The sequence below is a fragment of the Phalacrocorax aristotelis genome, chromosome 4 (assembly GCF_949628215.1).
Source record: "Phalacrocorax aristotelis chromosome 4, bGulAri2.1, whole genome shotgun sequence".
Lineage (NCBI taxonomy): Eukaryota > Metazoa > Chordata > Aves > Suliformes > Phalacrocoracidae > Phalacrocorax > Phalacrocorax aristotelis.
In genome coordinates, this window is record NC_134279.1 from 3,760,487 (window position 1) to 3,787,564 (window position 27,078).

The 27,078-nt window shown below is 40.7% G+C and overlaps 1 protein-coding gene across 1 annotated transcript in view; it reads left to right on the forward strand.

The window, feature by feature from the left end:
* Nucleotides 1-27,078, forward strand: part of ANK2 (ankyrin 2) — a 171,269-nt gene that overhangs the window by 113,090 nt on the left and 31,101 nt on the right. Inside the window, exons 30-39 of the mRNA XM_075090087.1 lie at nucleotides 6,810-7,034; nucleotides 8,724-8,822; nucleotides 10,027-10,181; nucleotides 11,006-11,217; nucleotides 12,091-12,295; nucleotides 14,116-14,212; nucleotides 18,889-19,117; nucleotides 21,559-21,684; nucleotides 23,831-23,953; nucleotides 27,014-27,046. Of these exons, the coding sequence (XP_074946188.1) occupies nucleotides 6,810-7,034; nucleotides 8,724-8,822; nucleotides 10,027-10,181; nucleotides 11,006-11,217; nucleotides 12,091-12,295; nucleotides 14,116-14,212; nucleotides 18,889-19,117; nucleotides 21,559-21,684; nucleotides 23,831-23,953; nucleotides 27,014-27,046 (1,504 nt within the window). The remainder of the gene's footprint in view (nucleotides 1-6,809; nucleotides 7,035-8,723; nucleotides 8,823-10,026; nucleotides 10,182-11,005; nucleotides 11,218-12,090; nucleotides 12,296-14,115; nucleotides 14,213-18,888; nucleotides 19,118-21,558; nucleotides 21,685-23,830; nucleotides 23,954-27,013; nucleotides 27,047-27,078) is intronic.

Consider the following 27,078-nt stretch of genomic DNA (forward strand, 5'->3'; position numbering starts at 1 on the left):
AGTGTATTTAATTTTCCATGCCATGTGCATTTTTGTGTGTGACCTCGGTTAATCAGTGGGTTGAATCACTGGCACATTGCATCCTGCCCAGAACACCTGAAGTGGTACCTTCCCAAAGGAGATTACCCTCACTTGGCAAACTGAGTGTTTATTGGCACAGTATCTTTGTCTCCTTAAACTTAACCGTAGAAAGGTGAACGCCATCCTAAATAGTCAGCTGTGCAAAATTATCAAATGGCTAAACAAAAACCCAAACTACAAACCTGTATTTTTAGGTCATGCCACTCAATCTCTCTGTAGTTGACTGCAGTGAAGGGAGTGTTACCATAAGTTAATACTCTAGCAGTTTTCCCCCGTAGGATCATGTTTTTTGTCCTCCCGGAATGTGTATTTTGCCTTGTTCATGTATGGCATAGTTGCAGCCTGATGGAAAGCACACTGAGGTAGTTGAGTGACTTGCTTTTGACTTCAGCGGGAGCTGGATCAAGGCCTTTTTGCTTAATTTCAGACTCTCTGTCAGTTTTCCTTCTCCAGCTGAACACTTTACAATGGCTGAAGCACCCTGATTGATTGTTTCTGCTTCTTCACACTGCGACTAACACTGAATGCTGCTATCTCCTTGTTTCCCAGATTCTTTTAAAAATTAAGATAACGTATGCAGAAAAGTTCTTAAATGTGTTTACAATGGATGCGCTCTAGTTAGAGCTTTTTTTTTTCTTGTTTCCTGCTACCTGATGAGAGCATGTGTGCCTGCCTAGCTAGTTTGAAAGAATAATCATACCTGAACTGACCGTATGAAAGTGGCGGCGTATTGATTTTGCCTATTCGCGTTTTGTGTGTTCAGAGAACTATTGCCTGTTCTAGAAGGACACTTGGCGATGCTAGGTGTGCATGGCTCTTCCAGTGGTTCTGCAGAATGAGGAGTGCGTTTGAGTGCCAACACGCTTGCATTCGCAGCCACCTGAAACTGTGACTCTTCTGCAAAGCTGTTTGCATAGCAGTGATTCTTCACAAATCGCACAATAAGTATCTTATTTCACACACACACTCCAGTGTTGACACATACATTTTTTAATTTGATTTGTTCGTCCTGCTGTTATCTTTCAAATGAGCATAGATGTAGAACAAACCCAAGCTAATTGCATATGAATAAACTCGACAAAGGGAATAACTCTGGCTCAGATCTGAAATACGAATATTTCATGAAAATACTCCGCAGCTTTTTGTCCTCGTAAGGTGGATAGATCCAGTTCGTATATATTATCTGTGTTTTGGTCAAGTGGAGCCATTGGAAAACTCAGTGTTATTTGCTCTGCTCTCTGTAGAAGGCATGGAAACAGCCTGAAAGATTTAGGGGCCTTTTATATATGCCCTCAACCCAGAAGGATGCTGTAGCCAATGTTATTTGATATAGTCACCTTTCATTTGGCAAGTATGTAGTTTTTAATTGCTCTAAAATTAAAGAGAATGAAATGGCCTCTCTAATTTATGAGCAAGTATTGCTGAATTAGAGGAGAATGGATGATGTTTTATCTAACTGCTAACCGTGTGTTTAACAGAAGCATGTATAGACTCCCCTGCAGTCTGTAACTTATTCTGAGAAAAGAATTGCTTTTGTTCTTTATTTTTAATTTTAAAAAAGCCCCAAAACTGAGTTCCCCTTCATTCTCTTTCAAAGAGAGAAGGCAATGATTTCCCCAAACCTAATTTATTTAATTGATTTGGCTATTATATTTGACCACCACCTTGCTAAATCTCAGTAAAGCTCAGCATCGATCCAGTTCGCAAGACTGTCACGTGTTTGTGTCACGCATCGTTTCTAACTGAACCTGTAAAACTGGCAGAAAATGAAACTTACTTACTCAAAGGCTGCCTTAGTACTGAGAAAGATTGTCTCATTGTTGCCCTAGTCGCCCTTGACATACAAATTTTGACTTTGCTGCTTTAACCCATAATCTGCTTTGAGTGTGAATCACCACTTAACTGAAATGCAAGTTCTTGCCATGGGTTGCCAGGATAAACTGAAGTCAGCGCGACAGAAGGATGCTTCCCCTATATATAGTTACTATAGGAAGGACATTTAAAGCATGTTCTGAAATAGACTTTTGCTGACGGAAAGTACATGTAATTTTGATGCCTTGCTTGATCAGTCAGTTCGCTTATTATGGCCACCTTTGGCTTAAATGGCTCACAAGAATGTTTTCCTATTTATCAGCTGTACAAAAGTTTTCTCCTGTTTATATTGTTTTCCCTCTTCTCAGTTTTACCTCATTTCTCTTAACCGTAGTTTGTCCCTGCTAAGATTTTCCTTCCCCTACTATGTCATTTTTAACCCCTTCTGAAAATTTTAGCTATTGCATCTACATGGAGTGCCTGCAAGTTATTCTGGTTTCTTTTATGTTTCCCTAATTTTTAATATAATAAGAAATGATCATAGAAGCATGTAAGGAACATTTATCAGCCTCCTTTTTTCTCTTCTTCCTGAGATAACCTGTAAAGCTTTCTGACTCCCTTTAATCCCTTTTTATTAACATTTTTTTCTTTCTTTTCACCCCCTCTTAAACTCTTCACAGCCATTTGTTTCTCTTCAATGAGCCCTCTCTTCATTCTGTGTAGGCAGATGGTTGGTGCCTGTAGTAGCGCTTCCTGCAGTTGGAACATGGAGTAAGCTCCGAGTTTCCTGCTTAGCCAAAAGTCACTTCTTGCCCCACGCGGCCAGCACGAGCAGCGGGTGCCCAGTGCCCTCTGCAGAAGGAGGATCTTAGGAAGTTTTAAGTCAGAGCAGGGAAGACCGAGGCAAAGATTGAACGGGTACCTCTCAGGGATGCTAAAGCAAAGCACTCTCTCTGTGCAATGAGAGTAGTACCCCCGTACCTAAGCGCAGGGAGTATGTACGATGTTAGGGTTATTCATACGCTACTATTAGGTATTATCATCTTTTTCACCATGGGAATTTATAATGAAAAGGTACCACTTCCCAGAGTGATGGCTTAATCTGCCAGTTACTCCTGCTAGTTTTGTTTGTTCATCTGAGCACAATCTCTTCCTGTCTCACTCTTTTCACCTGACAACATCTGATAAAAGAAACGTTAGGCAGAGGAAAAATAACGCGTGCGCGCGTGGGCAACAACATAATTAACTTGCATTTTACCTTTCCTTTATATTAGTCATACAGTTTTTTTCACTTTCCTAAACGCACATTTCAGAAAGCATGTTTTACGTCATGCGTTAGTTTTGGATGAAGTTTTTGTGTACTGATATACAGAATCCTTCAAAAGGGCAAAGCTTTTCCAGTCCCGGAGCTGTAATGTCACCATCCAGATGCCCTATTAGGGAGCAAATAGGCAGAAAAAAAGAGGCTGCTATGATTCGGAAAATCATTTGTTATGATTTATTTGCTTGCCTCTCTTGCATACCCAAAATTACGTGAAATATGCTGATTTTAAAAAATATTAAAAGGAATTGGATTAAACAAGTGGATGAAAAAAAATGAACGTGGCAAAAGGTTGGGAAGTGAACAGGGTGGTGTGGTGGAAAATAATGTACTTTTACCTTCTGTGTCAGCTCTACAAGTCCTGCATCAGTGTACTATCCTTTCAGACTTCTAGGCCGTGGCTCTGGAGCTGAGGAATTTTCCCCTTCAGGTTCTTTCTTTCGCACTGTATTTGTGCTAGTTCTCCCAAATCTGTTTTCCAGAAATTTCATACTAGTATATAGCTGGTTTTGTGAACCAGCCCCTCCATAGTTAGTGTGATAGTTGGCGCTAATCTTCCCACGCTGTCCTCACGCTATGTTTGCCTGCATTTGCTGTCCACAGTCTCTTAGGTGGCTTCAGACTCATCCAGAAGTCACAGAACCCTTCAGGAATCTCCCGTGTCTTCTGGGGGTCTGTTTCAGCGATATGGCACAAATCATCTTTTTTGCTGTGTACCGTGATGACCGCTCCTGTTTGCCGGCTTGTGTCTTGTTAGTTACTAAATACGTTAGATCATCTTTATGATAGAAACAGCTGTTTCTACAGTGAAAAGTAATAATGTCCCACTGTTTTTATCCTAACTGTTATCTTTGTGTCCCCTTTCCAATGATACCTATCTTTGCCTGTTTTTCTACTCTTTGGAGCACTAATTTCAGTGATAAATGACTGATAGACCTTGCGGCAGATTCAGTGGCAGACCTTGCTCTGACCCACCAGGCACACTCAGTAAACTTAAACTGAGACAAGGTGTTGCAGCTTTAAGGCCTGAACACACACAGCTATCCCTTTGCATCTCGAGTGCTTCCTAGAGACAAATGCCACACTCCGTTTTTAATTGACCTGTGTGAGATGCCGCGTTCTGCAGGTGTGGGAACAGAGGGCTATGACCGTGTGTGTGATACCAGTTGGTCACGGACGGTCAAAATCAAAGACTACTCTGGCTTTTTCAGCTTTTGTATTGGTTCCACACCACCAGCTAGTTATCTTAATTGTGTAAGGTGTGCTTTATGAGAAGGCACTACTATTTCACCACTCTACTTACCTTTTAGTTAGTCTGAAAGGAATTGCTGTACAGAGAATACGTATAGTATTCCTCTGAAAGGAATTGCTATACAGAGCACTGCATTAAAAGCAACAGAACCCATTACTGTGGTCAGAAGGGAGATGATTTGATTTGGGCCCTAACCTTTTGTGCGTATGTATCCTTCTAGCAGTTAACAGTGGTTTTGGCATCGCTGAGCACGTGGGGAGATAAGCTAAGGAGGGCATGACCTAGCACTAACATTTTGGGGATGGGCAGCGAAAGAAGGTGATCCTGTTGTTAAAGTATACAATCTTGAGCATTACGTCACTAATGAAAATAATCCAGTCCTAAAAATTGTATTCATGACAGCTTGCACAATGAAAAACGTGAATGCTAATTTAATTCAGTAAGCGCACTCATTAGCCTCGGATAATTGTGGGGGTAGTATTTCTGTTGCTCGTAGCATTAGCATCTAAACGTGAAACTCTTCTTCCAGCACTCAGTGTCATTAACTACCTCTAACACACCCATATAACAGAGACTTGGACCGATTCTCTGAAGCATAATTCAGAACCACTTTGATGACACTGCTTTGTACAGTTTAAGGGAAATTGCGATGCAAGCCGCAGAGCATTATTGCAACAATAGAGCATTTAGTATCTCTTAAGCTCTTCTTTCATCTGTGCTTTAAAATGTGTAAAGTATGTATTTTATGAAGGAAGCTCCCACTTTTCTAAATGAATCCCCAGGGAGTCAAAGCTGTAAAATGTTTTCATTTTCTTTTTTTCCCCCTTGTTAAAACCACAGAAACACCAACCTCTAAGGAATGAGATAATGGTTGTACTACCCAGACTTTTACACTAAACAAAACCTAGAGGTATATGAATGGCAGTAGAATAGGAGACTGCATGTGTGAGAACGACTGGCATCCGTGGTGCATGGTGTGCTTCTGACTGGCGCTTGTGGCTCCTTTCCATCATCCATTTTTTCTCCTGACTTGCACGGTGTGTCGAGTGTTGTGTTTTTACAGCATGTGAAACTACTTGTAGCTGTGTGGACAATGAATGGATGCAATGTTTGTTGCACAGAACGGTCAAGGGGGCAGTGGAAAAATACCTGTATTTGTTACTCATGTTGTAAGGGCTTTTCTCTATTGCAGGTCCTTCAGTAGCATTTCTGCAACTCCCCATGTGATGATTCTATTTTAGTGGCTAGAAGTAGGCCTGATACCGTTCTGTCTCATCTACTCTTATTTTCACTACCAGCAACCCAACATTCCCATCCCACATCAGGCATGATCCTAAGTCATAAACCAGTAAAAAATTAAATGGAAGTAGTTCTACTCCTTTCCCAAGAATGTCCCCAGTCTTTGTAACAAATCTGTCAAAAACTACCTGTGGGTTATATATGGAACTGTAAAAAGTTCAGCTTAAAAGAAATTTCCATGAAATGTTTTTCTCCCTTTTAAAGAATAAGAAATAAGTAAGAATTTACCTTGTGCTAGAAGAGGGCTCTGTGTATATGGCTTTCTGCATCTCTAAATTTTCCACTGGGACATCGTATTGCTGTGCAAAAAGAACACAGAAAAACAAAAATCCACCACTAAACCTCTTATACAGTGACTGTAGCTATTGTCATCTCGCCAAAATCCAAAACTAGTCTTCAAACAATAATGACATATTGGGTTTTGATATGAATAGGTGCTACCTCCACTGATCTATTAGAAATTCTATCCCCGTGCTCCAGAATGAAATTTGAATTATTTGAATTATTTGAATTTTTTTAAACCCAAACCCATTTTTTGTTAGAAGTTACAGTTTAGCAAATGACTAGAAAATTATATAGATAACCTAAAAGAACCCCAACAACCCCTCCAATCAGAATTGGCTTGATATTCTTCAGCCCTAAATAATTTTCCTCAGTAAGATGTATTTGCTTGTATAGTATTTAAAGAGTGCCAACGATGCAATATAGATGCTTGCAGGTACAGAGTAGTGATATTTGCTCTTGACTTTGTCTCTAATAGGTACATACACACGGCCTCACGTTTATTAGTGACTGCTGGTATTTTTACCAATAGCAGCACTGTAAAATAAGACTTTCTGTGAAGAACTCTTAGGTAGCAGTTGTCAGCTTAATTAATAAATGATCTCAGCATGATTTGGTGCTTCACACGGGAGAAAGGCTTTTTCTAATTGTACATCTTGCGAAAGAGCTATATTTACACACGTGGTTTGTTACGTATGTGGAGCATAACCAAAGGAATTTTGGTGTGTTTTGTATCTAATTTTTTTCCCCCCGATTTTTCAGCTTCCTAGTTAGTTTCATGGTGGATGCTCGCGGGGGTGCCATGAGAGGTTGCAGACATAACGGACTACGAATCATTATTCCTCCGCGGAAATGCACTGCTCCAACGCGAGTGACTTGCCGGTTGGTGAAGCGCCACAGACTGGCCACCATGCCTCCCATGGTGGAAGGCGAAGGTCTGGCCAGCCGCCTGATTGAAGTTGGACCTTCTGGTGCTCAGTTTCTTGGGTAAGGGGTGCCATACGGCCTAAAGGAAAACGTTGAGTCTATTTTCATCTGTTTGCAAGTTGCACTGAAATGGTTCCTTTTCCAAGACTTGAAAAAGATGTTTGTAACGTACGGTAACAGACTGGTCGTGCGAAATACAAATCAGTTAGGTAACAATTTACAAAGCTTTTACGCCTTTTCCTTTGAAAATGGGTATTTTAACCACTAGCGCTAAGGTTAATGTGCTTCCTTGGATATAATTATTGCTCAGTGTTGTGATATTAGAGGGGGGAAAAAAACCCCTTGCAGCCACAAAAGGCAGTTGGTACTCTATGTTAAATAATCTACATATAAGGCTTGAATAGCACAGCACTGATCTAAAGCCCAAATGTAAAGCCTGCTACGTACACAACACAAGTTACAGCCGCTTATTTGAGAGACTTGTGTTGTGTTATCAGTAATTTGGACTATCAGGGAAGCACAGTGCCTTTGATTTTTCTGGGGTTGAAATTGCTAAATTAAGCAATAGGACAACCCTGGAATTTTTTGGCCGTTTCTTTTGTCCTATGCTGCAAAACCCGTAGAAAGATCAGATTTGTGTCTGCTGCTGAGCTTGTTTTAGCAATTTTCAGCTGAAAGCAGCAGTTATCCACACCTTTTTTTTTTTTAATTTGTTTTACCAACTGTTCTCCCTATCGACTGTGGCATCCAAAAGTGGATGATTGAAGGAACCCCTTCTATTACAATAAAAAGCTTCATTCAGGAATTGTAAAAAAAGGTGACTCTGTAAACAGCAATAGCTTAAATCTGTTTCCAAACAAATCAGTTGCTTTAAAATCCTGTTGTAACAGGCAGTCATCAGAGCTTCTATCTTTGTTAGTGCTTTTTCTGAAAGATTGAGTTTAGCGAGAGGAGATAGTTGATCGGTAGTTTTTAACTGCCCACTGCTTTGATATGGAGTGTGAAAGGAGAACATACCCAAGACATGTTTTGGCTACCTCACTGTTGTTCTAATCTGGTAAAAAAAGCAAGAGCAGTTCTGAAACAGTGCGGATGCGATGCCAAGAGCATGCCACCCCTTCCTTTGACAGGCGGGATACCCCTTAATATCCCAAGTAACAGCAAACAAGCTGGCTAATCAGATGCTTTGTACCGCTTATTCTTTTCACGTCTCGGTCACTTTTAAAGAGAAGCAGAAAGACATCTAAAGAGCAGAAGAAATCTTGTGCTGTCACATTCCGTCTTCCCATTATCTTTGTCACACACAAATTGACCTTAATTATGTCACCCATTTTCTTCTTAATGGTTTCTCTATCTAATGAGAACGCCTCACGTGAAAGACCAGGATGCAGCACAGTTTTATTCATTCTCAGCTCTTTGTGCCCTTCCTGCAAATGTTTTTCGAGGTATCGTACTGGCAGCGAAATCAGAAATGCGGAGATGCATTCTAAGGTCCAAATCCCGTTCCCATTGAGTTCACCGCCAAAACTCCCGTTGTCTTCCCATAAGCAAGGAAAGATCCTAAATTAACAAAACAAAACTAATTTTGCTGATTCTGATCACGAAATTGTCAGCGCTAGGACGGAACCTTATTCAGTGTACAGCCTAACTCCACTCTGTGGACCAGACAGTGGCACTGGCGTTCTGGCACAAAAAATACATAAAGTTTATTTATGTTCTTTCTTTCACTGCTGCTTTGGATGTACTCAGTAAACTTCATCTGCCTACGGCTCCTCCCCCACTTAATGAGGGAGAAAGCTTGGTCAGCCGAATCCTTCAGCTGGGGCCTCCTGGGACCAAATTCCTTGGGTAGGAGAGACTTGAAACAAATTGATGGATGCTGACCTCCCCATTCTTCTCCTCCTTCTGCAATATGATTTTTTTATGTCGTTATGCCCATGATATTGTGCCTTTCTATCATTTGAAATTCTGTATACCTAACCCTTAGTGGACCATTTTTCAACCCTTGTGGTATGTGGTTTTGTTTTGGTGGTATGTTTGTATCTTTTCCTTAAAGTACTGTGGCCTTCATTTTTGTTTTGGCATGAAATCTTCCTAGTTATGTGCTTGATGTCTGTAGCAAAGCAACCTGGAGTGGGACAAAAAAAAAAGGAATCTACTGTAAATTTTGAGATGTTTTTTGTATCAAGGGCTGATTAATCGATAAGTTATATGTTGGGTACCACCAGTATTAGTAGAACACAACATTTGCTACGTACATGGTAACTTGTGTGAGTCCTCTAATGAGAGAAGTGTATATTCAAATATATTTGTATTTTCTCTCTTATTTCTAAGAGTATGTATGTATATGTATATATAATTATAGATATATTATATGTACACGTTGTTGTATATGTGTGTGTGTATATATATGGACGCATACACTGAGACGTATATTGACATCTGCTTGTAAGGCAACAAGGCAAATTCTTATCTCCTATACTGAAATAGAAACCTAGATGATCTCCTCAGGCTTCCTTTATCTCTCCCAGTGTGTAAATCAGAAACAAATTCATTGGAATATATAGAATGACAATGAAGTAAAATTGGCACGGGACACAGTTGCCCACTGATTGCAATGAAATTATTCTGATTTGCACTGGTATAAGTGAGATCAGAATTTGTCCCACTGTTCATATACGTTACAGTAGATTCTCTTTGAAATGAAGTTGCACAGGTTAACCCAGACAGTAGTGACGACAAAAATGAGCATGAGTTTTTTAAGAATTTGCAAAACAATTACCAAATTTCTAGCGAAGCACAATTATCGCACCAAATATCATTCACACTGTGGAAAGAGGTGAATGCACTTTTTAATCTGTCCTTCGGCATTTACTGGGTCCCTGTAAAAATCTAATAGGTGTTAGTGACCTACTAGTTTAGGATTATGCCAAAGCATTCCAGCGAAATAGGTAGAATCCAGGTCACTTTGTAGCAGACTGAATAGAGTTGCCGTTAATCCTGTTTCTTCCTCTCTTCCGTGTGCATTTAATGCGCTGTGTTGCCGTGCCAGGCCTGTGATTGTGGAGATTCCCCATTTCGCTGCTCTGCGTGGGAAAGAGAGGGAGCTGGTGATCCTGCGCAGTGAGAACGGGGACAGCTGGAAGGAGCATTTCTGTGAATACACTGAGGATGAACTGAATGAAATCTTGAACGGAATGGATGAAGGTATCCCGTGTGACTTGGGTTTTCTTCTGCTCCTGCGTTACTTCTGTAACTGGGGGTAGTAGCTTTCTACCATTTATTCTGTTTAGCACCTCGTGTTTTGTCTGCCCTAGAATTTCTGACACTGCGTCCTCCAGGTACTTCATTTCAGTCACACTGGAGCACAATCCTGTTCTCGGTACCGGCGCCAGCGGAAGCACTGTGTACTTGTGCTTACTTCCCTTGCACGGCCTGCTGAAGTAGTGGGACAAAACAAAATCTACCATCACGAAGTTGAGAATAGATGCTAGACTTATGTTTTCTACCGCTCCTTTTTGTAGCGTTAAACGAAAAGCTTCCATAGCAAACATCTTTCCAAAACAAGGCAATTATCATACTCATCCCTTCCAAGCAGCTACATGTGTGGGAGGAAATGTCAGTCATGGGTGCTTTTGCTTTCTCAGAGAATAGAATGGCCTTGGGCTGTCTAGGATCTGTGGAATTCGTTATTAATTTTGATGGCACTTCTTTTTTTTAAAGCAAAAGTAATCAAGCCAACTCACATACTTAAGGCTGAGCTCATACTTTGATACTTCTTTTGATTTGGAGTTTAGTTTCCTTGATGCTGCTCCAGTGTAAATGTGTGAAGTAGAAAGGGGCTTGGACCGATCCCTTTGCTTGTTTGCCTGCGTATTTGGGGGATGTTGTCGATGTGTTTGCTGTCTTAAGCTCCCTTCAGTTAGTTGTTCAGTCTGTCTGTCTATTCCTTGCTTGATTTCTCTGGTTTAGCTGAACTTAAAATATTGGGATATGTAAATTCTTGTCTCCTGACCATCTTTTGGCCTCAGTACTCGACACGCCAGAGGAGCTTGAGAAGAAACGTATCTGCCGCATCATCACCCGAGATTTCCCTCAGTACTTTGCAGTGGTATCCCGGATCAAACAGGACAGCAACCTGATCGGGCCTGAGGGAGGTGTGCTGAGCAGCACTGTTGTACCGCAAGTACAGGCAGTCTTCCCAGAAGGGGCTCTAACCAAACGAATTCGCGTTGGCCTCCAGGTACAATGAAACAATGACAAGGCTTCTCTCTTCTTTTTTTCTTTCTTTCTTTTTATTTTAGTGTAAAATGACCTTCTTTGAATGGAGCACCAGCATATTCAGCTTATCGTGTTGTATGTTGCTGTCTAGAATGCTTTTTGCAAAAACAATTTTTAAAAAATCCGTGCAGAAGTCAAAGCAAGTGGTAAAGCTTTGGGTATTCCGGTTAATGCGGATTCCTGTCTGTTAACTCTTGTATATGATCTTGGGAAAAACACCTAATTTTGGTGATGATGATGATGATGTTAGCGTAGGTCATAGAGCAATTTCTTAAATACTTCTTATGAAAGGCATCAGAGAACTACAAAGTGCTGTTAATAACTAGGTCAAACGTACAGATTCTCAGTATGAACTAAACCAGCCTAACAGTTCGCTACTGAAAGAGGGGGAAGTCTTTCCCCTCCCTCCATCCCCTCCTCCTGCTGCAGACATCCACAGCTTCCCTTGGCCAGGAGACCGTGCTTGCTGAACTCCCCTGTGAATAGCTGAATAGCTCACTAAAATAGCTCTGAGCTGGTTCTAAGGGGGGAAAAAAAAAGGGGTGACAAGGGAATAATTTGCTACTGGTTAAGTAAATTAAATTAATGCTGCAGAGGGTCTGATAAGCACCAAGAAAGGGGATAGGAAGAGGAGGAAGGCGTGGGAATGTTGAAAGAGGGAGGTCTTCCCTTCCCATTGGCAGCGAGTTCTCCTGTCTGCAGATTTCTGTGGGAAATTGTGCCATTTAGTGTAAAAGCGTAGGGGTTTCATGGCAATATACTTGACCCAGTTCTTTACGTACTCATTAAACTGTTTTCAAGTAACTATTCTGTTACTGTCTTTTGCTTTGGAAAGGCTCAACCTATGCATACTGAACTTATAAAGAAGATTTTAGGCAACAAGGCTACCTTCAGTCCTATAGTCACACTGGAGCCCAGGAGAAGGAAGTTCCATAAACCCATCACGATGACGATTCCCGTCCCCAAGGCCTCCAGTGACGGGATCATGAATGGTTATGGAGGCGACACACCCACTTTAAGGTTACTATGCAGCATAACAGGTAGGATGCAAACACTAGAGCTTTTTATGTGCGTCTTGAAGTTGTCAGTCGTCATGGGCTGAATATGTTAAACGGATTATACACGCGGAAAGCTTGGTGAAAACCCGACTGGGATGAGAGGCTGTGAAAATAAACTACTTTGCAAACAATTACTTTGTAGCGGAAATAACATTTGGTGTTTGGACTAACAAGAGATGTGTAATATAATCATAGACTTCGGGTTGGGGTTTTTTTGCATTTTCCTTACAGTCTGCTCCTTGAGAACCAGCATACCCCTGCCTAGCCGAGTAAGTGTAGTACAGACACACTGTCGCAGTACACTTCAGAGGAAGGCATTGCAGTTAAACACTTCATACTTGCTATAACTCCAAAGTGATTAGCGTCTCGTTCAGCCTCAGTTAAGAGGCAGAAATGAACTGCATGCATTTATTCTATTTAGAAGGTAGCATCTTTCTTAATTTTCAAGCTGATTTCAAATACCAACCCAATGTAAGATGCATTACACACTGAGATGTGCCAGTGAGTCACTCTGCAGAACAGGTGCTTTTACAATTTCGTGATACAAGGGTGTTAGGTAGCTGCTGAAATACCAGAAGCATCTGGTCAACAAAGAATTATTTGCATTTCCAAGAGAGTGCAAGGATGTTTGTTTAAATAGAGAAGAATAGTCTCCTCTGTAAAGAGGAGGAATTTGAGTAAGTTTCTTGGAGCGATGGTAAATCTGCAAGGATCCTCTAGAAAACTTCAAAAAGAGAAGTTGGTTCCAAGAATGCTTCACCAAAAGGAGGAAGGAGGTATGTCCTGAAAACTAATATTCCTTTACAGGTACAACTTGGTTTAAGGTTTGCATAAAGATGGTCAAATGGATATCTAACAAGTCAGCCGTATTTGAGAGGGGGGTCAGACACGCATTCTGACTTAGCCCTGGTTATGCGTAGTTTTTCCTGTAGTTCTTCATATGTGTTTTCTAAATATTCGTAACTGCTGTTAGAAATAAACACTTCTAGTTCTGCTTTCTGTCAGCTCAGTGTGGTTTTAAGGTAACTGGAAACCAACCGGCCGTTCTTCACCAAAAGGCGAGGCAGGGACCTCTATTGAAGAAGGTGGAAAGACAGCTGCAGGGTGGCAGAACGTGCCCATGCTTTCAGCTGCATGGGCCAAATAGGAAGCTGGCGACACCCCTGACAAAGAGGGCTGAAACACTTAATAGACTGATAGGAGTCCAGAAGGGTGACTGTTGTACAGCACGATACGGAGGTGCACATTTCAACTGCAAGACTTCCAGGGAGCTTGTCAGGCACAGATTGTTTCACAGGTTTTCACAGCAACGTGCAAAAGAGATTTCTTAGTTATGAACATACTGGACCTGGCTCTTTGAATTATTTGAAAAAGGAGCAGATTACAGAAACCGTATATTGTAGTTATCGCTATTAGTAACATTATTATTGTTTCCCACGTGTAACAGTATAGGTTTAACTGCACTGTATCTGGGCCAATTTTGCCCCGCATATGTGAACAAAAGTAGTTGCTAATAAATTACATCTCTCTCCCCAAAATTCTAGCCTCTTTTAACATTTCTGGAGCGGTGCTACAGGACTCGTCATTTGAAAACCATTTGGGCACTTTGTTTTCTCAGGGGAAATCCGTACAGTCCTACTGGCATTAGTGGAATAACATGGGCCTAAGGAGAAAGTATGTCTGGGATTATTACCGGTTTCATAGCAATTAAAAACTCAGAAGAATGTAAACTATTTCTTAGAAGCAAGAAAGTTGCAGACTTGCTTGGGTTTCATTTTATTTTAAAACCTCTCTCATTTCAGGAGGAACCACCCCTGCCCAATGGGAAGACATCACTGGAACAACACCACTGACATTTGTTAATGAATGCGTTTCCTTCACAACAAATGTGTCCGCCAGGTACCTGTACAACAAAACATGAGTTTTACAGTGTTGCTTTCAAGTGCATGTCTTCTTTTCGACAAGTATTTCCTCTAAACTGTTTCAGTTTGTACAGTAGAAGGAACAGAGGTATTTTGTCTATGCTGTGAACCAATTGGTGAGATGTTTTGGAAGGCCTGAGCCTCCTAGCCCAGACAGATGATGTACAAGAGCCGTAGGCGCTACAGTCCTTACCAGCTGCGGAAAGAAATTAATGTTCTTTTCATTTTTGTCCGGCCATTAGTCCTTTGCAGTCAGCACCTGCTGTGATCCCAAAAATGAATCAATGACATACTCGTTCTTCTGAAATAGTAATCTGAGGGACGGTTCAATTTTCAGGTAGTTAGAAAAAACCTGGTTTCATTTTGAATACCCCTTCTCTGCCAGATGCAGAAATATGCAAATTTCCATGGAAACAGAAATCCCTTATTTGGGTAGCTCAGTATACACCTTATAAAAGATGTTACTTCCAGAACAGCCAACAAATGAGAAATCAAGCAGAAAGGCCCGTAGGTGTACCGAACTGTGATCTAGAAGAATCTCTTCCAACCATCTGTTCTTGTGATGAGATTCAAATTCTGTCTTTCTGAAAACAGAATTTCATATTAAAAAAAAATAGTTATGTACTTTAGTTCGTATACTGTTCATGATTTATATCATAGAAATGCTCAAAAATCTCCTTTTCTGTAACAGGAGATGCAGTCCATGACCTGGAAAGTATTAAATTTAGGGCGTGTAGTCTAGCAAACAGTTACAAAAATCTTGGATAACTTGCCCATAAAAATCAATTTATTTCCTTCAGCGCAAACATTCAGTGTCCAGAGCAGTTATCGCTATTTAATGAAATAATTTATTCAATGTTAAAATGAGTTCAGCTCTTGCAGTCCGATCTAAAGTATAACTTTAACATTAGGTGAAATAAAGTATTATTTTTCTATACTTTCTCAGTTCAGAAACGGCTTTCTTCCCATTAAGTTGGGTGCTTTGCTTTATGTACGTTTATTTTCAGTCCAGCTAAACATTTTTCTTTAACAGCAGTGACCACAAGAGGGAGATCTTACAGTGTGTTTCAGCTCTCAGCTGCTACCTGCACTGTTCTGTTTAAAGGGCTGAACTAAAGATCAATTTAAGAACCAGATGTGGACACTAGATGCAAAGTTTGAGAGGTCAGGGTCCCTAGAATTGTGAAGCCCCCAGCAGAGCTACACGTGAAATAGAGCCAGAATGAGGGTGACAGTTTACGAAACTACAATCCATATTAGTAATGGATGTTCCCTAATCCCAACGATGACACTGAAATATATTACTATTGCTGATGTGCTGTCATACAGGCAGGGTCCCATGCAGAGATTTGAATGGGTTCTACCTCTTCTTTTTAATCTAAATGAGTGTTCAACAAACTACTTTAACCCAAACATGATTTTAAATGCTCTTAAAGTTAGAAAATGGGATTTTTCATGTATTTACAGAGAATTAATTACCACCTTGGCTGAAGGACAAGCTAACTTGCATTTCTTCACTTGTGCCCTGGTCTAAAAGTGCATCTACCCTGTGCCCTGCTGAGAATCAGCTGATTCCTGACTGTTCGCTATTCTCAGTACCTTGGTTATGTCTAATTAAATCATTAATAATGGAGAACAATTTTCCCATTCATTAAGAGTAATTCTGATGAGCTTGGGAAAGAGATATATTTGTCTAAAATACATGTGAAATAAACTGCAGGTTTTGAGGCATAGCTGTTTGCCATTTCCTGAGCTGCAGCTTTTTTAAAAATTTAGTATTTTGGGGGGCTTTTTAGCCCCTGGTGTATGACAGACAGCAAATCATTTGAGCATATGGTGACTTCTCAGAGAATATAGCCTCTCCCGTTTGAGTCCAGCATAGCATAATTCTCCCACGCACGAAAAGGAAAGTATCGGTATGCAGAGCCTTTATGTACCAAACATGCTTTCTCTCTTTCAAATGTCATCAGCCTGTTTTTTAACCAGGGTGTTTGTTAAATGTTCTAAAGAGAGGCACAGCATGAAATTTGCTATTTTTCAACTGCAGATGAGTAAGACCAGAGAAATCACACTTGAAAGGTATGCTCTGTGGGTTATAATACCTTGTAATCTACAGTAAGTAATAAGGCCCCTGTAGATTATATCAGCTTTTGAGGTGTCTTTGACCTCTCATGACTTCTGTCTCCATCCTACGGGTGTCAAACTCCAGCATGCTTTCCACCCACACAGTGAATTTTATTTAAGAGAAATACCATCAGCTCCACAGAGAAACTAAATGAAGTGCTATCTGAGAAAGCAAGCAAGACGGTGTTACTCCTTGTAAAATGCTTGGTGGGTTACTGCTGTTACATTTCAGGAGTAGAAGTAAAATTATTTTAAGTGAAAGTTGTTATCTTTGCAAAATAACAATTCAGTTGTCTTGACAAAGGTATAAGGAAATTCTGTAAATTTTGATAACTGGGCAATGTTGTCCTGGCCTGAACGGCCGAAAGAAAGGGTAAAGAACCTGTAGTTTTCAGTGAAGAGGAGTGTCGTTTTTGACACAAGAGGACCTGTTCTGGAAGCTGAAGTTCTAGAGTTGAGTTGCAACATCCGTGGTATGTCTTAAGTAACCGTGTATGTTTGATAAGTTTTGAAGTTGTTCGTCCCAATTCACCTGCACTAGCAATACTTCGTAAGAGGCAGACGTCCATTTGTAATAATGATGTTTGTGAAATCAGACACCTTGTGACCTTACCCTGTAATGTTAAAGTATTTCTCTGTCATGGTGGCACCTGAATGAGATAGCAGTGGCACCTCCTGGCTTCACACCGTGCAGAGGAAGTAATTTACTCTGGTAGTGTTTGCCTGTTGCTTTGAACATGTTTGTGTTTGACTTGCATGTGTGTCACAGACTGGGGACCACTGGCGTAGAAGATTCGGTGTATATATTAGAAAGACGGTGTTGTAAAACGGCACATTAGAAACCACGATGAAAAGTGAGTCAGTGGTGATCACAGGCTCTGTGAGGCACAGGTACTAGGAATCAGATGTGGAAACATCTGCTTTGAGGGCCTTCAAAATATTATGGCTCAGATATAGACATATATATCTCGCTGGTCTTCAATATGTGTACCAAAAACTTACCACAAAATGAAAACTAGAAATCTGTGACTAAATTCACATGAGAATAATTTCTGATTTTGTGTGCGGTGTTACACAGTGGACAAAATCATTTACATTCACCTGAAGACCCTCAGTTTTTGATATTGTGCGTAAGGAATGTACTGCTAACCTTTGAGCTAGATGGTAGAAGAAAAACAAGCATCTGGGGCAAGGCAGCTTTATATTCCACCTGTTAAGAGATGGAGGTTCCAGAACAGGTTGAAGGAATAGCAACACATGCCAAAAGCCGTTTCAGTCTCCTGTTCCTCATCAATAAAATTCAGGGAACTTTCAGAGCATCTCTGTTGGGCGTTAGCGAACTGCAGTACAAACTTCTGAGTGTGGTATACCAGGGTGTCCAGCGCTTAACAAACAGGGAATTTTACAATGCCCGGGAAGATTTCAGGGGGCTAAAGAGAAAAGAATGAAATGCCCATTCTGTAGTTTAAAAATTTAGTGATAACCTGGAAGAGGAATGACAGGCTCGGCATATGACTAGATACAGGCAATTTTAGTAAGATTTTTATGGGACGTTACTCTCTTCTGCACCGTCAGACGTGTAGCTGCAACCAGCTGTCTAAAAGGAACCTGTATTTCTCTAGATGAAAGGCACATATTGCAGAGTCACAGTTAAGGGGAAATCTGAACTGTGCACTTCCAGTACACCCTTCTCTATATTTTGCATAGAAATCAAATGATGACATGATAAAAACAAATTCAGAGACCTTTCGGGCGGCTCTATAAGATCAATCACCATTTCAAATGTCATCAGAAGCTGTTGAAAGTGATGGAAAACAGAGACCACTGAGCTTATTCTAGAAGAGACTTTTTTCTCATAAAAAGCAGGAAACATTTGATCGCATATCCTCACTATAAGGAATCAATTCAGATGACAACAATGTTTAGGTGATAGCCAACTTCTGAGTAGAAGGAAAAACATTTATTGGATACTGGGATGAATTTCCAGAATGTCTTTATTTTGGTAAGCCATCAATAATTGTTTAAATATTATAAACATATTTATAGACATACGTATTTCATAAACACAAAAATATGAAAAACTTCATGTATTTAAATCTCCAGAGAAGGTGTATGAGACTGCCGCAGGACAAGTGAACTTCTTAAAGCCTATAAAAGCCAGTCATGTACCTGGAGGCAAATAAGCTTCCAGCTGAGTGAGATCTTATCAGAAGGGCAAACAAAGGCCTGGAATTTGTGCAGCTGGAGGCTCCCTGAGGGGGTTGCCTCTGGTATTTAGGAGAATAAGTTCTGGTCCAAATGCTTCCCCTGTTGATTTTGCTGCACGCTCCTAAATGCATATGGGGTACCATGAGCATTCTTAAATTCCTTAAATTCCTAAATGATAACTTTTTTTTTCCCCCCTTTATTCTGACTTGTCATATACAATCAGGGTGGGTACCAGCTGATGCTGCCAAGATAGGAAAACATATCATTTTCTCGCCTAAATCTTCCCGTGCTGATTACACAACTCTTCATTTTATTTTACAGATTCTGGTTGATAGACTGTCGACAGACACAAGAATCTGTTACTTTTGCTTCCCAAGTGTACAGAGAGATTATCTGTGTCCCCTACATGGCCAAATTTGTGGTGTTTGCCAAATCACATGATCCCATTGAAGCACGGTTAAGATGTTTCTGCATGACAGATGACAAGGTGGATAAAACTCTGGAACAACAAGAAAACTTTGCAGAAGTTGCCAGAAGCAGGGATGTAGAGGTACTGTATAAAACAGTTTTCCCCATTTTCTCATGTCTGTTTTTAGGCTAACATTTTCTGTCTTTTATCTGCCACAAGTACTGAAAAACAGTCGTGCCAACAAATACTGTCGTGATGCAGTACCATGCGCCGTGATAAGATGGAAACTTTGACTTTTGTCAGGTGTAAAGGAAAAGTAGCTGCCAGATATGAGCGATGAAATCCTATTCCCAATGGGCAATTGCCGATCTCTTAGTTCACAGGGCTGGTGGGAAGGTTAGCTATGTTCAGCTGGCTGCATTTGGGTCTTCCTGGGTCAGCCTACCAAGGTGGAAGGTAATCGTGTCCTTCACCCACAAGGAAATCCAACCAGCTGGTTGGTTATCAGAAGTTAGAAAGGAATTCCCTGTCTTGACTTTGGTAATATCATTTTTATTTTGCTTTCTCCATAGCATTATCGGCATTTAAATGGGACATCCAATGTGTACTCAGGGCAGTCCTCAGCAATTAAGAAAATATGTGCAGGAACCTTAAGCTGGATTCAAGGAGATATGGAAGTGAGCTGGTTGAGCCTGAGCTCTCTGTTACAAGACCAAGGTTTAGCAAACCTATAGGACAAAACCGAATGGAAGGACTTTGGTTTCCCAAGATGCTTTTTGATGGCGGACCTGTTAAACAGTTGTACTTAGAAACTAGACTGGTTTTATGCTAGGAAATCAGGTAATAAAATTAAGTTGGAGGTTACCATTTAGTCTAGCAGTTTCAGGTTCTTTGTCCTCCGTTTCTCTGGTGTCAGCGTCAGCATGTCTTTAATTCCGATTCAGAAGTAGAGCAGCTACTGCAAAGTGTTAGGAAATCTCTCTGAGATGGCTGGTTATGCAAGCAGGAGGTATTGCCCGTGGATTTTATTAAACAATGCACTAGTTTGTAAGACTTTTGCATAGCTTGGCTGGGGTTTCACGTGCCCAACAAGACTAAAGACTTAAGTTACTCAACAGTGAGCTGGGAGGTAGTGGACAGGTGTTGTACACGGCCTCTTTGCTCAGCCTAAGACTAAGTTCTGTGGGTGCAGGCTAGCCCTAAGTTCAGTCTAAGTACCTCATAGCCATTTCTGTGGTGGTCCACAGTGATTACTTAGTTTTAATTAGCTCTGTAGCAAACTGCAAGGAGACACATTGAATTTTTTAGTTACTACCTTCCTCTTAGAGGAATGTCTGAGTAAAGGTGAGTTTTGAGGTGGTTGTTCTTTGCTGAACTGTTACATTCCTGAGCCTGATACTAAGCGGGTGTTGTGAGAAAAGGGGAGATAGCCAACGCCAAAAAGGACAGGTAAATCTCAACTTCCAGTAACTCCATAAATGAATGCCACTAGAGACCAAGAAGTTAAACTAGCAGGTTTGATAAATATCCTGCTTTACCAAAGAAATGTTAAATCTGTTGCTGAAAAGGCAAAAACTTTCCTAGGTGGAATCCAGCAAACTGCCTGCGAAATGCAGTTTTTCTGGCTCTGTCAGCTTCCTCAGGAGGAATGATAAATTGAAAGTGCTTTAACTACGTGCACGGCATATTATTCTGCTTAATATGGTCTCTTTTCCGTGAGAACCCCGCCTTTAAAAAAATCTGTCCTCACTTTTCCTGAAGCTCTGACAGGCATTTCTTGTACAGAGTAGCTAGATAAAGTAAGGGCTTATAAAACTGAATGACAAGGCTGAATTTCTGGAAAGTAAGGATGAGATATTAATGTATCGGAAGCTTGAAGGGAACATCTCCAAAACTGGGCGGCTGACATTTAAACGTGTGGAAGGGCCATAACAATAGCAATCCAAAGATGAAGGCAGTGTCATTATATAGTCATTTCAGAGAGGCGTTTACTTGAGGCCTGACTTTCAAAAGCTCTAGGCCTTTACAAATCCAGCTGAAATAAATAGATATACACTGTCTTTGCCTGCTGCAACAGACTGTCGCAAGTAGGTTAAATACATAGGTAATCTAATTTAGAAGGTTTATGCATTGGTAAAAAGGTACTCTGCAACTTCATGATATTCCCAGACTGGCTTATTATCCTACCGGTCAAAACAAGGACTTCTGATTTGATTGCTGAAGAAAATACTTTGTTGACTGTTATGATGAGGCCAAGGTAGCAAAATATGCTAAAATTGCAGCCAATAAAAAATCCACATTAAAGTTGTGGATTTCCCCAGATTCATGACACTGAGTACTCCTTTTGTCCTTTATAGTGTCACGCTATTGTTATTGAATTAACAGAGCGTTCCATTTGGAATTTAATAGTCTGAAATGCTTCTCAGATTTTAGGTAACAGTACATAACAAATCTTGTAAATACTGATGAGTCCTGGCAATTTAAGAAATTGATCCGAACTACTGTAGAATTATGCTTAAGAAGAAATCCTAACCACCTCACTGTGATTAACTGCTGCTTTGCTTCTTTTTCATTTCCGATAGGTATTAGAAGGAAAACCCATCTATGTCGACTGCTTTGGCAATTTGGTGCCACTAACAAAGAGTGGGCAACATCATATATTCAGTTTTTTTGCCTTCAAAGAAAATAGACTTCCTCTGTTTGTTAAGGTAATGTTATAATACGAGCTCTGGATTGTTTTGTTTTTTTTTTTTTTGGTCTACTTCTGAGTTTACATTAAACTTAGCAGACTGAAGAACGGTTCCAAATTATCTTACGATAATGGATTAAATGTTGACTTGGGTAGTCAAAGACCAGAAGCGGCTACCCAAAATTTAGTAAGTTTTTCCTCTAAATATAATTATCTGTGCCTGAGTTCTGCTTATATGTGTCCACAGCATTCTTTCAGACACCAAAATGGTACTTCTAGGAATCCTCTACCTAATAATCTAAAGAGCTGATCAAGTTTGGTCTTGTTTTGGTTTTATGTATCATGGTTCAATATATCGCAGGAAAAAATGTGGAAACTGCAAAAAAGTGTCAGAAAATATTGTAGAATTGGCAGAAATCTCTCAAAATACCATTGTTGTACCCTACACTTGCAAATATGCATCATATGGCTGTAAGTACAGATATAACTGTTCTTCAACCAACCATCCCCCCTTCAGTAGCAATGCAAAGCTTCCTCAGGGGTACAGTAAGAAAAGCATGGCTCCTTTCTGGATATTTCAAATTACAGTTTGACCATATTTTTGAGAACAAAGGAAAAGGAAGGAAGTAATTTTTATAAATTCCCAACTGTAACCGAATTTCATCCCTATTTTAAAAGCTTTTATGTGAGTAGGAAACTTTGTAAAACAAAAGCCAAAACAAAAAAACCTCCGTTCATCCAAAATTAACTAATGCTGTAGCCCTAGCTATAGAGCCAGTGACATAAACACTGTGGTTCACGGGGCTCATCTGTATCGTTCTTGAGATCTGCAGGGAGCAGCAAGTCGTGTGAAAAGGTGCTCTCACTGCGGTCTGTGCTAGCAGCAGAGAGGGCTGCTGTCACCGGGCCGCCCTCACCTTCTCTTCTGCAGAGATTCAGAGGGCACTGCAGACCTCTTCCCACAAACTCTTCCTCCTACTGGGACATCCCGACTATAACGGGGTACACTATTACCCCTACATAAAAAATGCTTTATGAATGGAGATTTCCAAAAAGCGGAGAAAATCAACCCGCTCTCTCATTGTATTAAATTTGCTGTATGCTGCTAGACAACTTTTAAACTCTCTCCCTCCTTTCCAGCGATATTTCATAAACTTGTTTTAATTTAGAACTTTATCTGTGCCACCACCTACCGTTGGCTATGCATGTTTTTCTCCAGGATTTTCCAAAATATGTTCAAGAACGTTTGTGTCCTTGCATCTGGTATTTTCAGTCTGATAAAGTTAATACACGTGTATCTGATCGTATCATTTTATCAGTTCAGAAAACTGATGCGGTAATGCTTTCGGTTGTGTTTCTTCTGTGATATTGTACGTAATCCTCCCGACATCATGTACAAAAGCTAAAAGTACATCACCAGTATCTTCAGTTTGAAGTGCTTACACTTGTTTCTACTAACAACTGTGAAAAAGATTTTTCTAAGACTCTCTGCAAAATCTTAGAGTATCACGTGATGTAGTATCTTTTGCAGATGGTCACACCTATAACTATATTCCAGCAAATTTCTACATTCTAAGACTGGGATTTATCAATACATTTGAGAAAACATTTTGCAAGAGAAGAAATTTTAAGTGCAGTCTTTCACTGTTTTCAGCCAAAAGAAGTAGCCAAATGAACAAACAGTATTTAATATTAAAATTTGGAGCAGAGAGTTATCACTAACATTGGCATAAATAGGTATTCTTGCCATATGGGGAAAATCACTTAGTTCATTCTGCCACCTAATACAAAATGAGTCTCTGTTACGACTGTGAAGTTTGGGGACCATTTCAGTGAAAAATGGGTGTTGTAAGTTACGACAGAAGCCAAAACATCGTGGAATGTTTCTGTTCTTTTAGGACTGTGATTACAGTGTTAGAATTGCCTTATGTGAATAAGTTTCTAGCGTGTAAGCTTGTACACGCTTGTGCCTTCTCTTGCTTTGATGCACAAATGCATCCGTGTGTACATTTACAATCAGGAAAAAAAGGAGGAAGACACATTATTTTTGTCTACATGGGCTTTTACTCCCACATCTAGCCTCTTTCTGCTAAACAGTTTTTAGTGGCGTGAGTAGATCACACGGCAAAATAACAGATTAAATGTCTGTACGTTTGCTCTACCAGGTGCGAGATACCACTCAAGAACCCTGTGGACGATTATCATTCATGAAGGAGCCAAAATCTACAAGAGGCCTCGTTCATCAAGCCATATGTAATTTAAACATCACTTTACCCATTTACACAAAGGTACTGTGAAATTATACTGATCTACAGTCATCGGCATTATAATATAGACAAGAAATGAGTAGGAGGGCAAAATACTGTTAAATCTTTGTAGTCAGGTATTTTAAAGAAGAATAAATACCACCCAAGGGCTTTCAGTTTCTTGGGTTTGGTATTCTTAATACCAGTGTTCAAAGATGTTACTGAATATTTTCTTAGGACTCAGAAGAGGTGACAGAAGGGAGGTGAAAATCCAATTTGCACTACATAGCTCCCATGCTTTCATTTGGTGTTGCACAAGATCTATGCCAATCTTATTTCATGCAGAAGTTTTACCCAGATTCTGTGCAGGGGTGAGACAGATCTGGGACTCAATGAGTACCTCCAGGTTCATTTTCTGTTTTACCAAAGACTTCCCACACTGTCTGACCGTGTCTTGTGACACCTCTCTGGAGACGAAGTTACCGTTCATACCTGTTTCACAAAGTGTAAGGATAACGTCTGTAGATCATACGGTGTTCTTAAGGTATGAATTATAGAATCACAGAATGGTTCGGGTTGGAAGGGATCTTAAAGATCACCTAGTTCCAACCCCCTGCCATGGGCAGGGACACCTTTGACTAAGGCAGGTTGCTCAAAGCCCCGTCCAACCTGGCCTTGAACACTGCCAGGGAGGGGCCATCCACAGCTTCTCTGGGCAACCTGTGCCAGTGCCTCACCGCCCTCCTAGTGAAGGATTTCTTGTTTATATCTAATCTAAACCTACCCTTTTTCAGTTTAAATCCATTACCCATTGTCCTATCACTGCATGCCCTTGCAAATAATCCCTCTCCAGCTTTCTTGTAGGCCCCCTTCAGGTACTGGAAGGCTGCTCCTTCCAGAAGGTGTCCCTGGAGCCTTCTCTTCTCCAGGCTGAATAATCCCATCTCTCTCAGCCTGTCCTCATAGGGAGAGGTGCTCCAGCCTCCTCCTCATCTTCATGGCCCTTCTCTGGACTCACTCCAACAGGTCCCTGTCCTCTTTATGTCGGGGGCCCCAGAGCTGAACGCAGTACTCCAGGTGGGACCTCACAGGAGTGGAGTAGAGAGGCAGAATCACCTCCCTCAACCTGCTGGTTCACACTTCTTTTGATGCAGCTCAGGACACAGTTTGCTTTCTGGGCTGCAAGCACATATTGCCGGGTCATCAACCAACACCCCCAAGACCACCTCCTCAGGGCTGCTCTCAATCTATTCCCCACACAGTCTGCACTTGTGCTTGGGATTGCCCTGACCCATGTGCAGAACCTTGCACTTGGCCTTTTGAACTTCATGAGGTTCACACGGGCCAAACTCTCAAGCCTGTCGAGGTCCCTCTGGATGGCATCCCTTCCCTCCAGTGTGCTGACCACACCGCACAGCCTGGTGTCATCAGCTAACTTGCCGAGGGTATGCTCAATCCCACTGTCCATGTCGCCAACAAAGATGTTAAACTGTGCTGGTCCCAATACTGACCCCTGTAGAATGCCACTCAGCGTTGGTCTCCACTTGGACATCAAGCCGTTGACCACAACTCTTTACGTGCAACCATCCGGTCAATTCCTGATCCACCAAGTGGTCCATCTGTCAGACCATGTCTCTCCAATTTAGAGACAAGAATGTTGTGCGGGACAGTGTCAAATGCTTTGCGCAAGCACAGGTAGATGACTTCAGGTGCTTTTCCCTTATCCCCCAATGCTGTAACCCTGTCATAGAAGGCCACTAAATTTGTCAGGCACAATTTGCCCTTAGTGAAGCAATGTCGGCTGTCACCAGTCACCTCCTTGTTTTCCATGTGCCTTAGCATGGTTTCCAGGAGAATCTGCTCCATGACCTTGCTGGGCACAGAGGTGAGCTTGACTGGCCTGTAGTTCCCCAGGTCTTCCTTTTTTTCACTTTTTAAAAACGGGGTTTATCTTTCCCCTTTTCCAGTCAGTGAGAATGTCACCGGACCACCACAACTTCTCAAATATGATGGATAGTGGCTCGGCAACTTCATCCGCCAAATACAGAAGGACTGAAAATGATTTGTTGTATTTTTTACTTGCCGATTTGAAAGTTAATGGGCTCTACCATAGCATTTTTTGCTAACTGCCTCTTGTTGATCTGTGCTGATAATGACAAAAATGTAGCAGACTTGAGCTCTACAATGTGGAAAGTTTATAGCAGTGCCAAAAATAGTTTTGTAGACTAGATTTTAATATTACACTGGCAACTTTTCTTCCTACATCTGATCCAATCTTTCAAGAATCTGTAAGTACGTCACATCATGTAAATGTTCTTTCTTCAGAATTTTGTTGTTATTAATGTTCCTGGGGAAGAACACGTCCAATATCAAGGGCAGAAAAAGGAGAGGAAAACTCTGGTATGAGTTAGTATTTATAAATAACAAGACTGAGACCAGCCGAATTCTCATAAATCATGGGAGTGCCCTGGATTTCTGTTTAAATGAGACCAGATACTAAGAAGCACTTGTTTCCTTAGAAAGAGTCGGTTTATTGCTATTCTGTGATAACTTGGATTTTTTGCTGCCCTTGTCAGATTAGGAGCTGCATGCCTTTTAGGAATGTATTAGGCTGTTTGCCCAAAGTCTTGCCGGTTGGTGTTCATTTTTTTCTCAGCATTTTTAGCGTATAATATAATCTTCATGGTAGCATTTTTGTATAATTTAAAAATAACACATCTCAATGTATTTTGACTTTAAATGGGTAACTTCCTTAACTACTTTAAGTATTTATTTGTGCTAATTTGTGGGTGCAAAAGCATGTATATATTGTAAGTTTTGGTACAAAGAAGGATCACTAGAAGTCTAACACCCAGAAGCAAGTTTTCTGTCTGCAATTTGCTTGATTCTGTAGCCTTTTGTGTTTTAAACCGACGGTTTAGTTTTGCCGCTTTTTGACATAAGAAATCAATTGCAGAAAAGTACTGAGTTTTCTTCTTTTCTGTTAAATGTTGTCAAAAGTTATTTTTTTCTTACTCTCTTCTTCTTAAAAAAAAAAAAAAATTGCATTTTGCCTGCTCTGTTTTCCCCTTCTCTTTTTGCATGGCATTTTGGAACTGAAAGGAATCAGAATCAGATCAAGAACAAGAAGAAGAGGTAATGTTGCTATAACAGCATGATATTGCTTA